At 37.1% G+C, this 20,495-nt stretch overlaps 1 protein-coding gene across 3 annotated transcripts in view; it reads left to right on the forward strand.

The window, feature by feature from the left end:
* The window catches only part of LOC149251415 (phosphoinositide phosphatase SAC7-like), a 321,376-nt gene that overhangs the window by 263,753 nt on the left and 37,128 nt on the right, over nucleotides 1-20,495 (forward strand). For all 3 annotated transcript variants that reach the window (XM_089459423.1, XM_089459424.1, XM_089459422.1), the window contains one exon: nucleotides 6,307-6,393. In XM_089459423.1, coding sequence (XP_089315549.1) covers nucleotides 6,307-6,393 — 87 coding nt within the window. The remainder of the gene's footprint in view (nucleotides 1-6,306; nucleotides 6,394-20,495) is intronic.

The raw sequence follows: 20,495 nt of genomic DNA on the forward strand, positions 1-20,495 counted from the left end.
AGTGCAAGAGTCCCGGGACAACGTGAGGCAGCAGTGTGAGATGCATGGAGTTGTTGCAGCAACGCAGAGGTTAGTAGAGGGAGCACTTGTCAGTGACAGAGGGAGCTTCAACATCAGGAGTGTTTCTAGCCTGACAGAGATGTCAGAGTTGGGAGGATCAATTACTTACTTCTCAATAACTGAGTTGCAGTGCAACAGTTAGTAGTGGCAGTGCTATAGGCAGCACGATGTAGCATGATGAGAGGGGATGCAGTGCAGATACAACAATGGCATTGGCAGGGCCATGGGCAGCAACACGGGTGCAGAGGGCGCTGCTGTACAGATGTAGTAGTGGCAATGGTAGGGCCATGGGCAGCAGTACATGATGCAGTAGTGTAGAGGATGTTGGGCGGCCAGGCCTAGCATCAGCACAGGGACCGATGCTGGATGATCAGGGTGATACTCAGTGAGGAGTATTACTAGAGCACAGTCCTTGCTAAGAGGGAGTGTTGATTTGGGGTAGCATCAGATGTCCTCTAGCCACGAAAATTGATGGAGAGGCTAAAACACGTGAGATTTTCAAGACCCAGAAATAGTTTGGGCAGAATCTAACCAGTTTGGGAGATATTAAAATAATTAATATTTTTAATGGAGTTCCTAAGTTTAAACTTAGGAAAAATAAAATATTAATGTGAATTAATATAAAACTGGGTTGGAATGGTTCAAAAGTCATGGATCAAGCCAAATCTAATCTTAGCTGTTGATAAAAGATTTAATCTCAACCGTTGATGGACCAACGAGAAAAGTATAAGAGGAGGCTTGAGGGTCAGTTGGAGAATACACCAAGAGAGATCAAGAACTCGATTTTCTGGGGCAGGGTTTGTTGAGGAAATTGAGTGAGTGATTTGAGTTACAGCTGAGGGGTAGTAAATACATAGCAGAGAGGCAGAGTTAGTACTAGGAGGATCAACGCAGAAGCTGGGAGAGGTTGACGCAAAGCCAGCTAGAGGCCATGCAGAGGCAGCCATAGGTCACGCAGAGGTAGCCAGGAGCTGCGTAGTGCCAACATGTGAGACGCAGAGGCTCCAGAGGCTGACGCAGAGCCCTAAGAGGCTAACGCTGGACAAGAGAGGCTAACGCAGGGCCTAGAGGCAACGCTGGGAGATTTTTCGTGGGACAGACTGGGAGCTGGAGAGTTGGATAGGGTGACACAGTCCCTATCAGAGTGACGTAGAGCAGCAAAAGCTGTATTGTTGCTATGGGATCGTTCATCCGGTGATTTAGCCAGAATATCTGTCTCCGACTGAGAGGTACTACTGCTGAGGGCATTCTCTGTTGGGTGAGCCATTTCTGGTACCCAGGTTGTATTCTGAAACTGCATAATAATAAAACCCTCTGAATAGTTGCACTAGTTTTCCCGCATTTGGATTTTCCGAGGACATTTGCTCAAAAACAACCTTGTGTGCTTGTTTAATTTCAGGTGATGATCTATATGTGTTGATACTGTACTTGTATTTATTTCCAGTATTTACATGGTAAATAGTGTTTTAAGTAATTGAACAAGTAGGAAGAAATAATTCAGATAGTATAGGAAGAATTTCTAATGGGTTAAACTTAAAAATTGCAACAATCAAAGACGAGGACAGGGAATGAAGTTAATGATGAGGGTGTCATAAAATCAATTGAGAGATTTAAGGAGTGATTGTTGGAGATGATGGAGATGGTTGAATTGAGTATCATATTATGACATAGTTTTTGTGTAATATTCCCATTTTTGTTTTTCCCTATGATGCAGTTGAGATGGATTTCCCGTGTCGCTCATTGGTAGGTCATATGAGGGAGATTACGTCATTGGTGGGCCCATAGGGTTTTGGAGGAGTTTTATGGGGTCCAACAGGGTTTGATTGCTACATTTCATTATCAGGGCAATTTTTGCACAAATTGTTCTTGGTTCCATTGCATTTCGGCAATTCCTGTAAAACAAGGTTATTATCTTTTACGACTCCAAGGAGGTGTTTCCATCTCATCAACAAAATCTCATTTGGTAAACATTGTGCAAATCCCAATGTTGCAACACCTTGAAGAACAATTGTTCTTTCAGACACGGCACTACATTCTCGTAGGACGATCCAACTATAGCATGCCTTGATTGGTGATATGCTACAATCTTATTTTGCTCCTTACTCTTCCTTAATTTTTTTTGTTTAAATTTGCAATAACTCTATCAATAGTTGCCTCAAATTGTGACCACTAATTTTAGTCTCCTCATTTCACTTTTATTTGTGATATTTGATGAAAATGTTATAATATGTTAATAAAGTAGACTACATAAATGTCTACTTATGAATCAAAGACGAGGACAGAGAATGAAGTTAAGGATGAGTGTCATAAAATCAATTGAGAGATTTAAGGAGTGATTGTTGGAGATAGCTATGAAGATGGTTGAATTGAATATAATATTATGACATAGTTGTTGTGTAATGTTCCGATTTTTGTTTTTCCCTATGATGAAGTTAAGATGGATTTCAAGGGTCGCTCATAGGCAGGTCATAGGAGGGAGATTACGTCATTGGTGAGCCCATAGGGTTTTAGAGGAGTTTTATGGGGTCCAACGAGGTTTGATTGCTACATTCCATCATCAAGGCTAGTTCTGCACAATTTGTTCTTGGTTTCGCTGCATTCCGGTAAATCCTGTAAAACAAGGTTATTATTAGCACATTTTAAATTGAAAATGTAAAGGTGTTATTGGGATCAGATTATTTGGGACCGACATGAAGAGATCTATAGGTTGGGATGGTGAAAAGTGACTTCTAGTGGCTGGAGAAAGTATGGTGCCCGAAAAATCATTTTCTAGGATTAAAAGTGATTTTTATAGCTACTTTATTAAATTAAAAGGGAAAAGTTTTTAATTGAGAAAAAGGCCGAAAAGGAAAAGGTGACTTAAAATAAAATAAAATTCACTTAAATAAGGTAAAGGGGAGAAGCTTCTAGAGCGAGAATAAAATAATAAAATAATAAAATAAAAGTGGTTCTAGAAGGCTAGAGAGAGATCTATCCAATCTTTAAAAGGAGGGGGAGCAAGTCATTTGGGATATCTGGAATTTAGAGAATTTTTCGTCATAGGGGTTTGGGGATATGGTTCTTAGCTTTAATAAAGCCCTTGGACGAAAACCCTTGGGTTTCTTGTTGTGTTGGATGAAACCCCAACTCACTGTTAAGGAGATTTCATCCAGAAACCTCATAGAGCGTCATCGACATTAGTTGTGAACAGATCTATGGATTGGAGTGGGGATCATCTAGATCTCTAATTTGTGCATCACTTACAATGATTTGAGGAGCTATTGTCGGCCATTTGTAGCTATTTGTAACAGGTTCGCAGAATTGTGAAAATTTGCTGCAATAATTGATTTATTTCTCCTACTTATTTATGATAAGTTATTTATCAGTACTTTAGTAAATACCAAAATAAATTCAGTTGCAGACTTCACAAACTAGAATTGAAAATTAAACGGCAAGAGAAACATCAACATATGAACAATCACATTGACACACTTGTTTTTGGACATTCGTCCCTGGAAAAACCCAATGTGGGAAAACCGGTGCAGCAGATCTGAGGATTCTTATTATTGGCAGTAAATATTTGAATACAGTCTAGGATGCTCATCTAACAATCCTTTACAAAGAAAATATTGGCAGAAAATCTGAGTGAGTTTTACCAAACTTCACCTAGCAGAATTCTGGCTGATTCGGCACAAGACTGGCTAACCTTGGCTATTTCTGCGTTGGCTCTGCGTCAGCCCTGCGTCACCTTCTCTGCCCTCTGTGTCACCTCTCCCAGCTATTCTAGCAATTCCCGACAGTTTCGACAGTTTTGGATTCTGCGTGACAGGGAACTTTTCTACTCTGCGCTGGCACTTTTGGCTCTGCGTCAGGACTGCGTGGGCCCAAATTGGCCCAGCTCCGCTACTGCGCTGCCTCTCTGCAAGCTTTCTCCTCCTCTCTGTTTTGTATTTTCCGGAAAGTCCCTCTCACGGATTCTCTTTGCCCTTCAGCTGCAAGATCTCCCCAATCGATTTTCCCCCTGAGAACTTCTCACCTTAGAAAATCGATTTCCTCAATCTCTTTGTGTTTTTCCAAATGAACCCCAAGCCTCCACTTTATACTTTTCCTGTTGAGTCTTCAACGACTCAGATTAAGTCTCTAGTCAATGGCTAAGATTAAAACATGACTTGATCCGCCTTCTAGATCATTCTCACCCATATTTTGATTATTACCCATTAATATTTTAATTTCCCTATGTTTAGACTTAGGAACTCCATTAAAAATATTAATTATTTTAATAAAATACAATCCGGGTGGAATTTCACCAAACGGTTTTTGGGTTCTTTAGAACTCATGTGCCTTAGCCTCTCCACCAATTTTCAAGGCTAGAGCACTTCCGATGCTACCAAAAACTAACAAGAACCTCATATTAATATAATAAGGCTGAATTTAGCCGAGTTTGCAGCTATTTCTCATGTGCATCTTGTGTTGTAGCATTTCTGTGTCTATTATATAAGGTTAATTAATTTGCTGACAATATCTATTGTGTGTATTGTGCGAGTTTTATGGTGTATTTTTTGCATGGTTTGATTTTTCTGAAGCAAATTCCCTATTGATTGCAATTAAATTAATCTGGGATATTACATGTTGTGGTCACCTAAAGCTATATAAAGGGACCTAATGTACAACAGAAACATACATGGAATGGAATGATTGAATAGTATTTCCCCTTTGGGATTATTTGAATGTGAATTTTTGGTGTCATTTGCTTATATAATTTTGACTTTTTGTTGTTGTTTTTGAGTTATAAACCCAACATCCACCAATAAATCATCCAGTTCTGAAGCTTGAATCTAGCTGATCTGATCTATTGTAGGAAAGAGTTAAAACACATTTGGCTAGAAGCAGTGTAAAACACCTTGTACAATTTGTTTCTTAGTAGGAATTGTCATCCCTTGTCCATTTTGAGATAAAACAGAGAGAGATTTATTTCAAAAGAAGATGACCTAAACTACTATGCAAGTTATCCATCTTAAATCCCCTGAAAGATGGCATACGAGAATCATGGAAGTGACTCATCTCATCCTTATAGAAATTCACCCATGGTTTAAGGCTCATGTCTCTTATTGACTTGTTCACACAAGTGGGGGTGAAGAGCTCCTTCCACTTGTAAGAGTTAACGTAACATCCTATTTAAATCTCCATGCTGCGAGACCCAGAAAAAACTGAGCCAACCTTGACCAGAAGGTCCATTTTCTAGTGCGCTTGAGGTTGCCCCACCCACAAGGAAGCACTGTTAACCCTAGGCTGCACCATCGGGCCATTAGAACCCCATGCTGAAAACCACAACTGGACCACCAAAAGTAGGACTGCCCAACCCCATAACTGAAACGCCACCTAAGGAGCCACCTGCTTCTGCACTAGAACCAACTGCTCCCAAACATGTACCATCAGAAGAACAATTTTTTATTCACCTTTTATTGATTTGAAGCTTATAAACTTATCACTTAAAAATTGCCTAATGCCCATTTTAACTCACCACAGATGTATGCTGCTTTGATTCTTGGGCATCTTGTTTGTGCAGAATGTACTCTGGTTTTTTATGCCAAACATTGTCTCAATGAGATTGTTTGATGTCTCTGGATCAATGCTCTTTGTTTTTATACTACTGTTAGAAATATTTAACACATATTGGCAGATATGGAAGAATCAATGATGTATTTTGTTCATTTAATTTATATGTGTTGTATGCATATACATATAGAAGGGGGATGTACTTTCTGCTATTCCCGTAAGGAACTACTATGTATTAGTACATTGTAATGAGATTATTACAATTTGTCGTAAGATATCGTTAACTTATCCTAACCTTTACACTTTATCATGTCTTTATCTTTATAACTTTATTGCCTCCTAGGATTGAAGTTCCGCTGAATAAACATTACATGGCTTAACATACTTGTGTATTTAGTAGTAGAAATTTGAAGGATTTGAAAAATGTTTTGTATGATAAGTGTCGATAGTTAAACTTTTTAATTGTTTTTTCATATATTGAAAAAAGCCTAAAATGTTCTTTTGCTAACTTGAATTTTTGTCTCCTGTACCAAACCCATGACTCATCTCATTTTGTATTTCATGTTTATTGTCACATAGATAACTTGTAACAATACTTTTTGGTAATGATTCTTATGCTTTGTTTAACAAATTATTTATCTGAAGACTAACTTATTTTCACCATGATGGATGATTACTAATTTCTTCACTTTCCTCTGTTTTCCTACAAAGGATGCAATTGACCTTCTGCAAGGTCACTACACTCTGAGTCGTGAAATCTCATCTCCATCCCAAGACAAAGGATTGACAACTATGGCTGTGAGAATCTTTGCCTGACTTTATTGTGAATTTCCTTTATCCCTTGCAGACAGAGTGTGTTCCTAATGTTGGTGATGCAGTATAATTTTTTACAACTTTCAATATTCTAAAATAGCTTTTTGGATGAATTGGATAATTTGCATAAACGTAAGGATAAGAAGGAAATGTATCTTGATCATTTGACATACTAATGAAAACTATGCGAAGCTTATTCAAAGTCATTCAATTATATACATCTTATTTGTTTGATGTAGGGGTTCTAAATTCGGAAAATTAGGAAATTACTTCTAACATTGCAGACAGTGAAATTTAGGACCAGAACTTATTAATTAAATTTATTATAAATACTTTTTTTTTTTTTTTAAATTGATGTTGATCGCAGGCTGTCCTTGCTCCAAATTTCGCTTTTGTTACCAGATGACCGAAATCTCCTTGCCAAATTGGGCACAATCCTTGGTACCCAGCTCCAAAATACTTCGCAATTGAAGTACTCTGCACCCCATGCCCAAAGTTTCAAGAACAATTGCTCAAATTTCCAATTCTCAATTCCAATCTCTCAGCTTGGCATTTCAATCTTCAGTTCAGAATTTTCCTATCTCTCCTCCTCCTCGATCTCTCTGTGTACATGGATAAATAAGTCTTCTTAGGTGGTCACTGTCTCATCCACTGCCCTCCCCAGATTGTTATTTGCTTAGTCATATATTTACGTGTAACCTCCAAGTGATTATTCGTATATGTGATTATATATTTAGAAGGTGGTTGTTATGTTAAGTACATAACTTTTACTTTTAACTTTTTAATTATATTATTTAAATACAATGAATAGTTATATCTAAGTATATTATCAAGTGTTTGTTATATTAAATAATTATTTTTAACTTTGACATTTTAATTATAATATTTAAATTAAAATGAATATTTATACATATTTACATTAACAGGATTGGAAGTGTAAATTTTATTTAATAACTTTATAATTACGAAAATCTTTTAATATGTATATTTTGAGAGTGTCGAATTCTAGGCAATATTTCCCTTCTTAGTGATTTTAGGTACCTAATCCCTTTATCTGTTATTTAAACATCACTCGTAATTATTTTAATAAGTATACTAGCATGAGACATGCGATGTATGCATATGTAGCTATCATATGCATATATCGTATGTTTACTAATACCTTTTTGTTTATAAATCCAAAATGGGTCATTACATTTGAACTTTGTACTTGTTTGCCCTGTAGAGTCAACAAATAACTGCTAATCGCATATAACAAGATAGGCTATTCAGAGTTCTTTCACAATCAAGTTTCCAAATCTGTGATTGCAGAACACTCCCATACCACTAAACATCTCGTCTATTTTGATCACACCAAATTCCTAGCTTCTGCTCCTCATTATTTAACCTGCATCATTAAAGAGACCCTTGAAATTGAAAAGTATTCAAATAATTTAATTTTAAGATGTGTACAAGCTTGGCCACTCTTGGCAAGCCATTATCCAAATGCTCTGATCTTGGTATTTATTTGTTTCAAATCTTTTCTCTCCTTCCATTCTCCTTTTCTAGGTTTGTGGCTTAAACATTCTAGTTTTTATCAAATGCTTCCTGTCTTTAACTTTAGCCTGCTATTATTATTTAGCTTCTTATTGATCTTGTTTCATTCTTTAAGTCATCTTTATTCTCCCTAAGTTCCTTATTTCATTCATTTTCTTGTTGGTCTTAATCAACCTCCTATCACTATTTCCTTCTTATCTTTTTCACTTTTAAGGTCACCCTAATTTATATATTAATTTCCCTTTTTCTGGTTAAATTCTTTGAAGTGTGCGCTATTAACGTTTTCCTTGTTTCTAACAATGTTCCACCAAGGTTCCGGGACGAGGGGGCGAGGGAGCGAGGAGGCGCGGGAGCGGCCTATGCAAAAGCTCCCCACCATTTTTTAGGAAACGTGGCGGAGCATCAGGGTCTTAAAAACTTATAAATATAAAATATAATTTATTAATTGAGTCCACTATGACAATTGGGTTTGAATTGAAAAGCTGCAAAGCATGATCATTGATATGAATATCATTATCTAAATTTCTAATATCATATAAATTTAAAATTCTAATTTATAATCATACATCATAAACTAAACAATCTATTACAAAATTCACCAAACCAAACCAAACCACTTAAACTAAACAATCTATTAAAAATTCATTCCCAATTTTACCCATAACAATCAAATCTAATGTTTTCTTTTAGACTTGCAAGAACAACATTATAAAGCACGGTGTGAAATTAAGGATGAGCCGCTTAGCAATACGATTTTTCTCACAAGCCACGGCAATCTTCCCTCGAAATCCTTAGCTTCTTACAGGGTTAAAGGCCATGCGGTCTGGGCAGACGTTGCTTCAAAATTTCAAGAACAACTGCTGCTTAATAACATAATTATATTCATTTCAAATCTCCAGAGATCTTGACATTCTGCTAAACCAGACACATATATTAAGTCAGCGACAGAAATCGCTGTATCTATAAAAGTCATAAAAAATACAAATATAATGCTGAGAAGGGAGCGTCTTCAGTCTACCACTTTCTTCCAACATGTATATAAATTCTATATGAAAATTTCGTACACCATTTCGTCAAACGAATACGCACATCCTGGAGTTTATGTATATATATTTGGAGTGATCAAAATACAGTGTTTCCCAGCGATATAGGAATGCGAGTGACGTTATTTAAAGAATATGAGGGTGGTGCATGTGCTTATACCTTGGAGACTCTGGTATCTAGAAATATTAACAATTATATTACTTATTAGTGACGGGGTTGAGCTGTTTCTTCATCCTGCAACAAAACATGCTCTACATATGTGAGATCAGGATACAACTTGATGTTGGAATCTTACACCCTGTCATATTATCAACCTCCAAAACGTTAGCAGTGGAAGATGTAGACGGGAAACGACCCCCTTGTCCCTCCTTTCGGAAACGCCCCCTTAGGAAAGGGAAACGACCCCCTGGCACGTCCCCCTGAGTTTCCTCATTTTTGGGAGCGTGGGGAAACGTCCCCTAATTGGCCCCAAGTCCCGGAGCACGGGGGAGCGAGGAAACTAGACCCCTGGGGGGTGGGGGGGGGGGCGAGTCCCCGTGGAACACTGGTTTATAATTCCTGGAAGATTACTTTTTAACTTCTCGACCATGACATTCTCTCTCTCTCTCTCTATATATATATATATATATTGTATCCTAGAGGAACCCAATAGCCCGCCTGACACATAACTACTAGTAAACCTTTGGGGGTCTATGACCTGTCCTTCTCTCTGTAACCGGGTCACAACTGGGGGGATTTGAACCTTGGATCTCTCAATTTTTCACAAATTTCACATTACTTTGATCACCAATTGAGCTGCCCCCCTGGGACCTCTATCTATCTATCTATCTATACAGCTTGAGTGGGCGTAATGATTAAGAGCATGTGTTTCCTCCTAAGAGGTCACAAGTTCAAAACCAGAGGGGGTAGAGTATGTATGCCTTCATAGATTTAGCAGTCAAATCGCTGCGCAGAGGTGGGTCCCTTGTCCCACAAACAAGGGGGTCTCATACACCAATTTGGTGTCTGACTTGGCCGTGACCTTAAAATAAGATGATAATAATAATGATGATATATATTCATAAGTTAGTTTACTTTTCTCCATTTATTTTATTTTTATGATCCCTTGATGATAGGTGGAGTGTCCACTGAAAATGTTGGGAAAATAAACCTATACACAGCCTAACTCTGGAAAATCCTACACAACCGTGGTCTATGATTTTCCATTTGTTTAAGGACAGATAATTCAGAGACACGAAATAAGAACTTCTATGAGACATCAAGGAAACTAATGATATTAGAGTCCATATCAAAGTAACTTCACAAGCCTACGTACAAATTTTGTAGAAAGACCGACTAACAAGACGCTAAAAAATATTACAGGGGCTACCTGGAATTCTAGAAATCTTTCCATGAAATTTCCCTCACAAATTCAAGGCTCTTTCTGTTGCAATCCTTGTGACTTTTCATGATACCGTGTTTTTACTCTAAATGAATCATCAAATTTGATTCTGTTCAAGTTGAAAGGAAGTTGTTCTCTTCATGAGATCCTATGTCTTTTATGATATTATATTTTGTAAGCATTTGAGATTCCGGTGAAATATTTTGCTGTTTTTATTGGTTCCATATCTGTTGAATCACCTCTGTAAATAGTATTTTCTTAAAAATGTAATATCCCTTTTTGGAAAATGACCCAAAACCACTATTTTCTCTGAGTTAATGCGGTTTCTCTAGTGAGATGTTTTGTCAAATTGTTTGTGAATAAACTGCTGTAGGTGTATTTCTGAGTTTAATCACACAATAAATGAAGTACAGAGCCAAATATATATTTGCATGGGCAATCCAGTTCAAGGGGAGAAGCTACATGAACACCAGCATAACATTTACCACTTAAATATGCACGCTACAGCCCCTTCTAAATTATTATTTCTCCAATGTAGAAACCCAGAAATATATAAATCAGATATGCAAGCATTATAGAGTCATCAAATAAAGAGTACAGAGCATGAAATCTGAAGAGGAACCTAATGTACAAAATCAGCAAGACAATCTTCAGTATAGTGACCGGCCTCTAGTGAAATTTCCTCAATAATTATGCCCAGCCGCTCTTACAGTTCAGGAATGATGGCCTCCAAGAATCAACCCTTATTTCTCTGCCTTTCAAATTCCGCTACAGCCACGCTTTATCACAGAAGTAAACCCAGCTGTAGAAAATATGCACAACAGGCCAAGGATGACTTTGTGGTATACTAATAGGCTTCAGACCAGCAATTAGAATAACACATAACACTCAGAAAAGATATTTAACAGTGTTACAGTTGCTCTAATTGCAAGCTGGTTACTGTATAGCCTTCACACCAAACTTTTAAATAAAGAAATACATGGTGAGAGCGCCATAGAGGAGCCTATATGACTGCATGGAGAAGTTTAACTCAGCTAATTAGCGAATTCATATTTATTATTATTAAAAACAGATAGATGATTACAATTTGTGGGAGGCCCCTGGCTTTATACTGCCTTGGGTGCCTCTTGGTGCAAAGATCATGCCCTTTGCCTAATAACTATTAATTAATTAATTTTTTATATAACATTCCCTTCCTCCCAAAAAATGCTTTGTCCTCAAAGCATACGTAATGACGGATGTTATTGACAAAATGCTTCAGTCTCCCAAGAAGCTTCTTCTTCTGGTAAATCTTTTCACTTGATCAATTATTCCTTGATTACACGAGATTGAAGCTTTTTTTCCCTGGTGGATATGATACCTTTTGGTTCTAAAATGACCCTTCCTTCATCATCTAAGGATGGAAGAGTTGTTTGTGTTGATTGATAGTCACCAAATGCCCTTTTAAGGAAGGATACATGGAAGACGTTGTGAACATGACTTTTATCTAGAAGGTTTAAGTTTAAACTGTATGCAACTTGGCTGATCCTTTTGTTAATCTAGTATGATCCATAGAACTTTGGTGCCAATTTATTTATTCCTTTTTGTTTAAAAGGCAACTATTTGTATGGCTGGAGCTTGACAAATACCTATTCTCCAACTTCAAATTCTCTCTCGGTTCTATTTCGATCAGTTGTTGCTTCACAAGGTTTCTTGCATTATTTAGATTTTCTTTTAGAGTTGAACGGTTTTTTTTGGTTTCTTCTAGTTGGTTTTTAACAACTGGTATATTTGTCTGGACGGTAGCTAGATCCTTCCATTTTGGAGGTTCGTAACCATACAAAGCCTGGAATGGTGTCATTTTTACTGACGTATGATAAGTAGAATTATACCACCATTCAGCGAGATCCAACCACTAAACCCACTTATTTTGTTTTTCTGTAGTGTAACAACGTAGGTAGGCTTCCAAACATTTATTAACAACGTTCATTTGTCCATTTGTTTGAGGGTGGTAAGCGGAACTCATATTTAGGTAGGTTCTTATATGGTTGAACAATTCCTTCCAAAAAATTACCTTTAAATTTGGCATCTCTATCACTCACAACGACTTTCGGAAAATTGTGTAATTTATAAATATTTTTGCAAAATATTTTAGCGATTTGTTTAGTTGAGTCTATTTTCTTCATTGCAATAAAGTGAGCATATTTGGTGAGTCTGTCGACTACTACAAAAATCTTATCCTTGCCTTCAGATACAGGGAATCCCTCAACATCGATATTTCTTCCCATTTTTGATTCGGAATGTTTAAGGGGTGAAGTAATCTAGGTGTCGTAATATTTTCACTTTTATTTCTTTGACATTTGTCACATTTTGCTACATATTTCTTAATATCAGGACTCATCCCCTTCCAAAAGAATGATTTCCATGCATTGTAGTGAGTTTTAAAGAATCCTACATGTTCGGCTGACAGTGAATCATGTGAGTCCTTGAGTATCTTGGATTTAAACTTGGAGTTTGAATTCAGATAGATTCTTCCTTTGTACCATAGAATATCATTCTCCCATTCAAATTTTGAGTTGTTTGTAAGGTTATTGATTATCACAGTTAATTATGGATCCTTGGCATACTCACTTCGAATCTCACTAAGTCGTTCAAGAACAACAACTGAGACTGCAAGTAATGCTGGTTCTTCGTCCTTCCTAGACAGGGCATCTGCTACTACATTGTCTTTTCCCCTTTTATGTAGTATCTCCATGTCAAAGGCGACAATTTTTTCAATCCATTTTTGTTGTTCTTCGGAAAGTGTTTTTTGTTGAAGGAGGTGCTGGAGACTATTATGGTCTGTTCAAATGGAGAACTTACTTCCCAAAAGATATTGTCTCCACTTGGCCAGTGCATGCATAATAGCGAGCATTTCCTTGTTGTATGTGGACTTAAGATGTTCTCGTTTATTGAGCTTCCTGCTTTCAAAAGCTATTGGATGCCCCTGTTGTGTTAACACTACACCAATACCGGGGTGTTAGACATAACTTCAATTTTTTAAAACACCTTCTTGCTTCCTCATTCCATTGAAATGAATTCTTCTTTAAAGGTTTGTTAGAGGTGGAGTTATATGTGCATAGATTTTACTAAATCATCGGTAATATCTAGTCAATCCTAAGAACCCTCTTAGCTTGGATATATTAATTGGGTTGGTCTATTCCTTTATAGCTTTGATTTTAATAGGGTCCACTTTTACTCCATGGGATATTATGTGTCCGAGATATTCTACTTCTTCCTTCCCAAAGGTGCATTTGGATTTCTTGGCGTAGAATTGATGCTCTTTTAGTAGTCTAAGGACTTTATCCAGATGTTGTAGGTGCTCCTTCCAAGTTTTACTGTAAATTAAAATATCATCAAAGAATATTAATAGAAACTTCCTAAGATATGGATAGAATAACTCGTTCATAGTGGCTTGGAATGTTGTTGGTGCATTGGTTAACCCAAAGGGCGTTACTTTAAATTCGTAGTGACCTTTGTGTGTTCGGAATAGAGTTTTTGGTATGTTTTCCAACCTGATTCGGATTTGGTAATAGCCTGACCTTAAGTCCAGTTTTGAGAATTATTTTGTGCCATGTAGTTCATCCAACATTTCGTCGATAAAGGGAATTAGGAATTTGTTTTTAATCGTTATTTTTTTTAATCCTCTATAATCAATGCATAGCCTGAATGGACCATACTTCTTCCTTACTAATACCACTAGAGCAACATACAAACTCTTACCTTTAGAAACGATCCCACATTTTAAAAGGTCTTGGATTAATCTCTCAATTTCGATCTTTTGGTGATGTGGATATCGATACGGCTTGATGTTGAAGAGCTTTGATCCTGCTTTGACTTCTATTGCATGCTTGATTTCCCTATTAGGAGGCATTTTCATGGGCAAATCTTGGAATACTTTTTCATGCTTCTAAATTAGCTCTTGTACTTCTGGTGACTCTTCGCTAATCACTTTTGCAGATAACATTTCTAATTGGTGACATTGTACTACATAAGTTGTTGCTCCTTTTCAAATCATTTTCATCATTTGGGATGATGACATGATTTGATTTTCTGGTGCTTCGAATCCGTATAACTTGTACCTCTGCCCTTCCCAGTTAAAGCTTATGAACTACTCTTGATGGTTGGCAGAGTAAGTGCCTAGGGTTCGTAGCCATTGGATACCTAATGGTACAATGTAGAACGAGGATTCTAAATTAAAGTCTTGAATCTACAATTTGACCTTATGGCATTTCCCTACCTTTTCAATCTTCTTATCGTCGGCTACCACACCTCCATGTTGGGCAAGGGGAATGTGAAAATTTTGAGTCTCTTTGCCATGGTTGCATCTAAAAAATTGTGGGTGCTATCGGAGTCGATGAGAAACACTATGTTCTTCTTTATATTTCCTTTTAATTTTAAAGTCTGGGGTTGTGATATACCTGTCATAGCCGATAGTGACACTTGCAGAATACTTCCGTCATCTAATTCTGGAGAGAATTCTAGGGTATCTTCTATTCCTTCTATGTCTGATTCATCACTGTTTGAATCATTAGTTGCTTCATAGTTATATAGGTTCTTTGACTCTTTTCCTTTAGCACACCTATGTTTAGGGTCCCACTTTTCGCCACAGCGTTTGCACTTGCCTTCTTTTATCCTTTGCATTTCCACGTTAGATTTTTCGCCTTCACGAAGATGTGGTGGAACATATCTTGTATTATTTGTATCCACAGACTGGGGAATTCTTCGTCTCGAATATACTTTTTCCAGTTTTGACCACAATATTTTTTCAAATTTCCTTTCAGCAACTTTTGCTTTTTGTCTTGCTACTTCTATCGACGTAATGTCATGAAGCTCAAGTTCTACTTGTAGATGAGTTTTAAGTCCAAAGATGTATGATTGAATTAGACGAGATTCTGATAACCCAGGTACTCGTGTTGCTAAGGTTTCCCATTCTCGAGTGTATTCATCCACATCTCCTTTTTGTCGCAATCTGATGAGTGTTGAAAAGAACTGTTTTCCTTGACACTTTGGAATCTTTTAAAGAAGACATCCTTAATTTTTCTCCAGTTGATAGCGAGTGTTGTCTTCTTCCACACATATACCAATTATATGCTTCACCTTCCATTTTCATGGAAGCGTGCCTAATCTTTTCGTCATCATTGTCACTATTGTAAATCTTGAAATATTCTTCTGCTTTATTCAGCCACACAACGCTGAATTTTTCGTTACCATCGAATTTGGGTAGCTCGATATTTGCTCTTCATTGATACGTCGCTAACAGTGGAGCAAAAAGCGCTACTTATTCGAAAAAGTCGCGTTACTATTTCCTTGATGGTGCATGATGATTTTTTTGGAGATTCATTTTTGTCATGAGAATCTGATGAATTGTGCGGTTGATTACCTCCATCATCTTGGAGTAGTTGTTCGGGTGTAATCTTCATCTTGTCACACAAAATGCTCAGCATTGTCATTCTCTGATTATGATTCATTTCAGATTTGATATGGTTTTGCTCGAGCTGTTGTTCTATCCTAATTGTCGTATTCTGAAGCTTCTTGATATCGTCGGAATGTCCAGTAACCTTGCTTTCGAGATCGACTAATTTTTGGTTGAAATCATCAGAGTGGCTAGTAATCCTATTCTCAAGATCAATCAACTTTTTGCTGAAATAGATCATTGTCATCGACGACATTGAACGGGTTTGTCGGGGTGTATATTTGTCCGCCAGTTTAACCTTTCTTTAATTTGAACTAAATATATATAATAATTTTTTTAAAATAATAGTAGTAATATTTTTTTTTAAATAATAATCATAATATACTTTTTTTAAATAATATATGTATATATATTTTTAATTTAAACTATGTAGTTATATAATTATGAAAGGGTAACTATATAACTATTGACTATACACTTAACTAGATAAGTGTCCACAATGTTATGATTAAGAATAACGAACCTTATAATTATATAACCAAGGATAATCGACAGGGCAGAAGGTACGGATGTGAGCGGTCGGTAGGGTTTGACGGTGGAGTGAATTATGTTTGCGGCTGCTTAATACGAACAATGGCTGCAACATCTGATAGTGGGTACAAGGCAGCAGATACTAGATGGAGTACAATGAAGCGGTAGGGATGTCAGATTGGCAGTAGGGAATAGCGGAACAAGGAGTCGTGGGTACACAACGGAATGGCTAGTGTCGATGGCGTTGAAGGTTGAGCAAGGATTCAGTGGTGCAATGCAGGGACAACAAATTTTACGAGCAGCAGATGCGGTTGAGATAGTAAGCGCATTGGTGGCTCTAATACCAAATGGAGCAATTAACTCAACTAATTAGCGAATTGATATTTATTATTATTAAAAATAGATAGATGATTACAATTTGTGGGAGGCCTTTAGCTTTATACTGCCTTGGGTGTCTCTTGCCCTTTGCCTAATAACTATTAATTAATTAATTTTTTATATAACACTACGTCCTCAATCCTTCATTTCCACAATGTAAATCGGTCTTTTACAACAAAGATGGACCAACAATAAACCTCTGTACACATAACTTGCTCCTTGAAGTATATTCAAGGTAGAAATACATACACAACATTGATACGCATGGCAAGAACCTGAATTGAATGACTGGTGGAAATGGTAACTTGCACAACCAGCAAGAGGAGGATTCACTCCTCAAATAACAAGCAACTCAACTCCTCTTTCTCCCACGTCAGTGTTCAGCCAATGAAGCAAGAAGCACATTGTCCCAACCACAGATAAACTCGATCTATCAGTGAGCCAAACTTAGCCACAAATCACAGTAGAACTCGACCTAGTGAAATAGGAGAACTCGTCCCTCTTTGGATGATAAACTTGACCCTCTCCTATAAGGAAGTCATCCAACAAAATGGGTTAGAGATTTGACCTCCTTTAGCAGTCACTTGGATTCCAGTTTGAGCACAAATCTTCTTCCTCCAAGATGAGCGAATGAGAGCAACTAAATAACTTGGTCTTTGATTGCTTTGGCAAATTCCTTCTTGTAGCTTGGGTACTTGCAAAATCGACTTCTTCCAAATTTCTCCAAAGATTAGCAATAAAATCTCTAATGAAATTTCCAACTAGTGTGGCAAGAGAGCATCCATCGAAGTTTGTGAAGTACTAGCTAGGGTGGCAATGAGATCCACCAAAACTATCGCGAATAATTTCACGTCATGTCCTCGATCTGAAACTTGCTTGAGTTTCTCTTCAATAACAATGAGAAAATGATCATATAGAATGGATGATAAGCAAATGAGTCCACCCTCCTTCTATAATTTCTCCCCATGCTTCTAGACTCCTTTTAATATTATTGATTAGTGGAGGGGCATTCTCCACTAAGTGACTTTTTGCTGCCATTTTTAATAAAATAATATTTGTTGCCCTTTCCTAATAAAATAATATTTTGCCGCCATTTTCTAATAAAATAATATTTGCCCTCTTTTATCAAAATCAAGCAAATTCCTTAGTACTTTTGCACTAGAAAATTAGGGATATTACAAAGCATAAGATATTTGATTGAAAAAGAGGGTTTTTATTTATTTATTCATAAAGAAAAATCTTTATATTTCTTTACATAGAAATATACATGTCACTCCCTTCTTAGGGGTTGGCCACTGATCCATAGGCTTAGTTGTTAAAATTGGAAACTAGGGCCAAACTCCACATGGGTCATCTTATTTATGACAACTTATATTTTTCTTGGATTCCTCTCTCCGAGAGGTGTAGGATTGATCTAAAGATCATCTGATTCTGACATGTACAAATGAAGTTATGAATTTATTTTGATTATGGTCAAATTATCAAGGTCGGCTAGCAAACTTATGTAGGCTCAGAAGCCAAACAGTCACGTTTATTCATCCTCAACGTTGCATATAAATCGAAGGTGACTTAGCCTCATTTGGACACACTCATCTTCACACTTTCTCTCTCTCTCTCTCTCTCCTCATTGATTGGGTATGGATTTCTGGGCCTCTCTCTCCACATGTCTGAAATCTCAGGAGACCAAAATTTCTGGAGAGCAAAAATTTAGTTGGCCGAAATTTTAGGAGGCTGAAATTTCAGGAGAGCAATAATTCAAGAGGCTGAAATTTTAGGAGGGCGAAATTTCAGGAGACAGAATTTCTAGATAGTTTGACCAGCATGTGTTGACCTCCTTTGACTGTGTTTTTGTGAGGGCCATCTCTGTTTGGGCAGGCCGCATTTATGGGCACAAAAGTCGAGGTTAAATGTTGATTGTTGACCAGTGTTGACTGCAGCTAGGGTTGACCACAGGTGGGCTGTTTGACCAAGACTTTAACTAGGTTGAATTTGGCTGTTTTATCTTGTTGTTTGGAGGCCGAAGTTGATTGAAGTTGATTGATTTGTTGAGGGTCAAATTTGCCATGTTGACCAACGTTGATTTTTTTGGTTAGGGCTCTTTTGCCACTGTTATAAATTATCAGATTTGTAAACTGTACTATCTCTCTCTGTCGAACTATTGAAGACTAAAAGAAGATTTGATCAAGGGTTTCCCCACATTGGGGTTTGTCCCTGGCTGGTGCCACATCTTGTGTCCTCTTGTCTTGGCTTGCCTTCTACTGTTTATGTTTATGTTCTATCTGCATTTTACTATCATGTTGATGTGATTGCTAATCTAAATATTTATATTGGGCTAATAAAGAAATTGAAGTAAAATTGCTCTAAAGCATAGAATATACCATTGTTGCCTAAAATTAACATTAGCCAAAAATGAGACAAAGATTGTTTTATTTTAACACCTTTTTGCATCAAGTAGCTTGCTTTATAACTTTCTTATCCTGTAGTGTAGCTTCCGGATACATCGCATTTAGTTTGTTTATAGTCGACGTTTCGAACCAGCAACGATGGTTCATCATCAGGATTTCAAGGAATTACTTAAAAGACTCACTAGAGGGAATACTATTTCCAAGATCTACGTAGCAGTGTTGATAATATCGATATCAACAAAATATCGGCGAGGGTCTTGAAAACATCTTTTCGGCAATATTGGCGAAAATATTAGCAAAATATCGGCAAACCTAAAAAATGCATAATATATTCATGAAATAAATCAATAACAACATGAAATAAACACATTGAACATAAATATGAAGGAAGCACTGATATATATGATGTAGTGGATGGAAAGTAAAAATGATACATCAAAGGCAATAGCAAATCCTGCTAATCCCTGATAAATGGCCAATCTAGGACCCAAATGTGGAGAACCAATACAAAATAACATCACATATATAAAAGTATCTGATCGTCATGAGATATATGTAGCAAAACAATTAAAACTAGCAGCTAGCTATCTAAGATCAGTGCCCTCTCTCCCTTTTATGGGAAAACATGATGGGTTGTTTGCATGGCCTGCCCCTAGCAGTAGAAGGCCCTAACCTTGCACCTAATGTCAAATATGTTAGAAAATCGGGAAAAGCAGAAAGATTTTATTTATGTTGATAATTACTTGTGATGTCTTTATATTCGTATTAACTCTCTGATGTTCTCTTTTATCTTTGTTCATCAAGAAATTACTAAAACCAAAACACAAAGATCAAGGACACTAGATGTAGGCACTCAACCAGGGCTAAAACCCCTATATAGGGGAAAACCTAGTCAAAGAACTCTTCCTTCAGTAATTCAAAATGAGATGGACAAAGACCTTCCTCCTCCACCAAGTCAGCCTTCCAAAATGATTCAACAACCTTCAATAGTCTCTTCTTATCCAACAACTTCAACCCAACAAAAATCCAGAAATTTGACTTCCCAGTTTCAGAACTTCGACCCCCGGTGACAAAATTTTGGCTTAACAACAAAACAAAAGTTGCGACCCTTCCAACAGCTTGGCAACTTCACATGTGTGTGTGAGAGAGAGAGAATTTCGACTTCGTATGCTTGAGATGAACCTCCTTCGATAACCTTTTCATTTTCTTCCTTGAATTTCACACTTTTTAGTATTTTACTGCCCCACCAATTGCAAATTGAACTTGGTGAGTGAGTGCTCCAAATGAGGTCGAGTTGCTGCCTTTATATAGTAGTTTTTGACCCTCAATTAAGCCGCCTTGGTGTAGGAGGCTTCGAAGACCTAATTTACATGAAAAT

Source organism: Pinus tabuliformis, chromosome 7 (genome assembly GCF_031772625.1).
Source record: "Pinus tabuliformis cultivar Carrire ecotype Pingquan chromosome 7, CPIR1, whole genome shotgun sequence".
In the NCBI taxonomy this organism is placed as follows: domain Eukaryota; kingdom Viridiplantae; phylum Streptophyta; class Pinopsida; order Pinales; family Pinaceae; genus Pinus; species Pinus tabuliformis.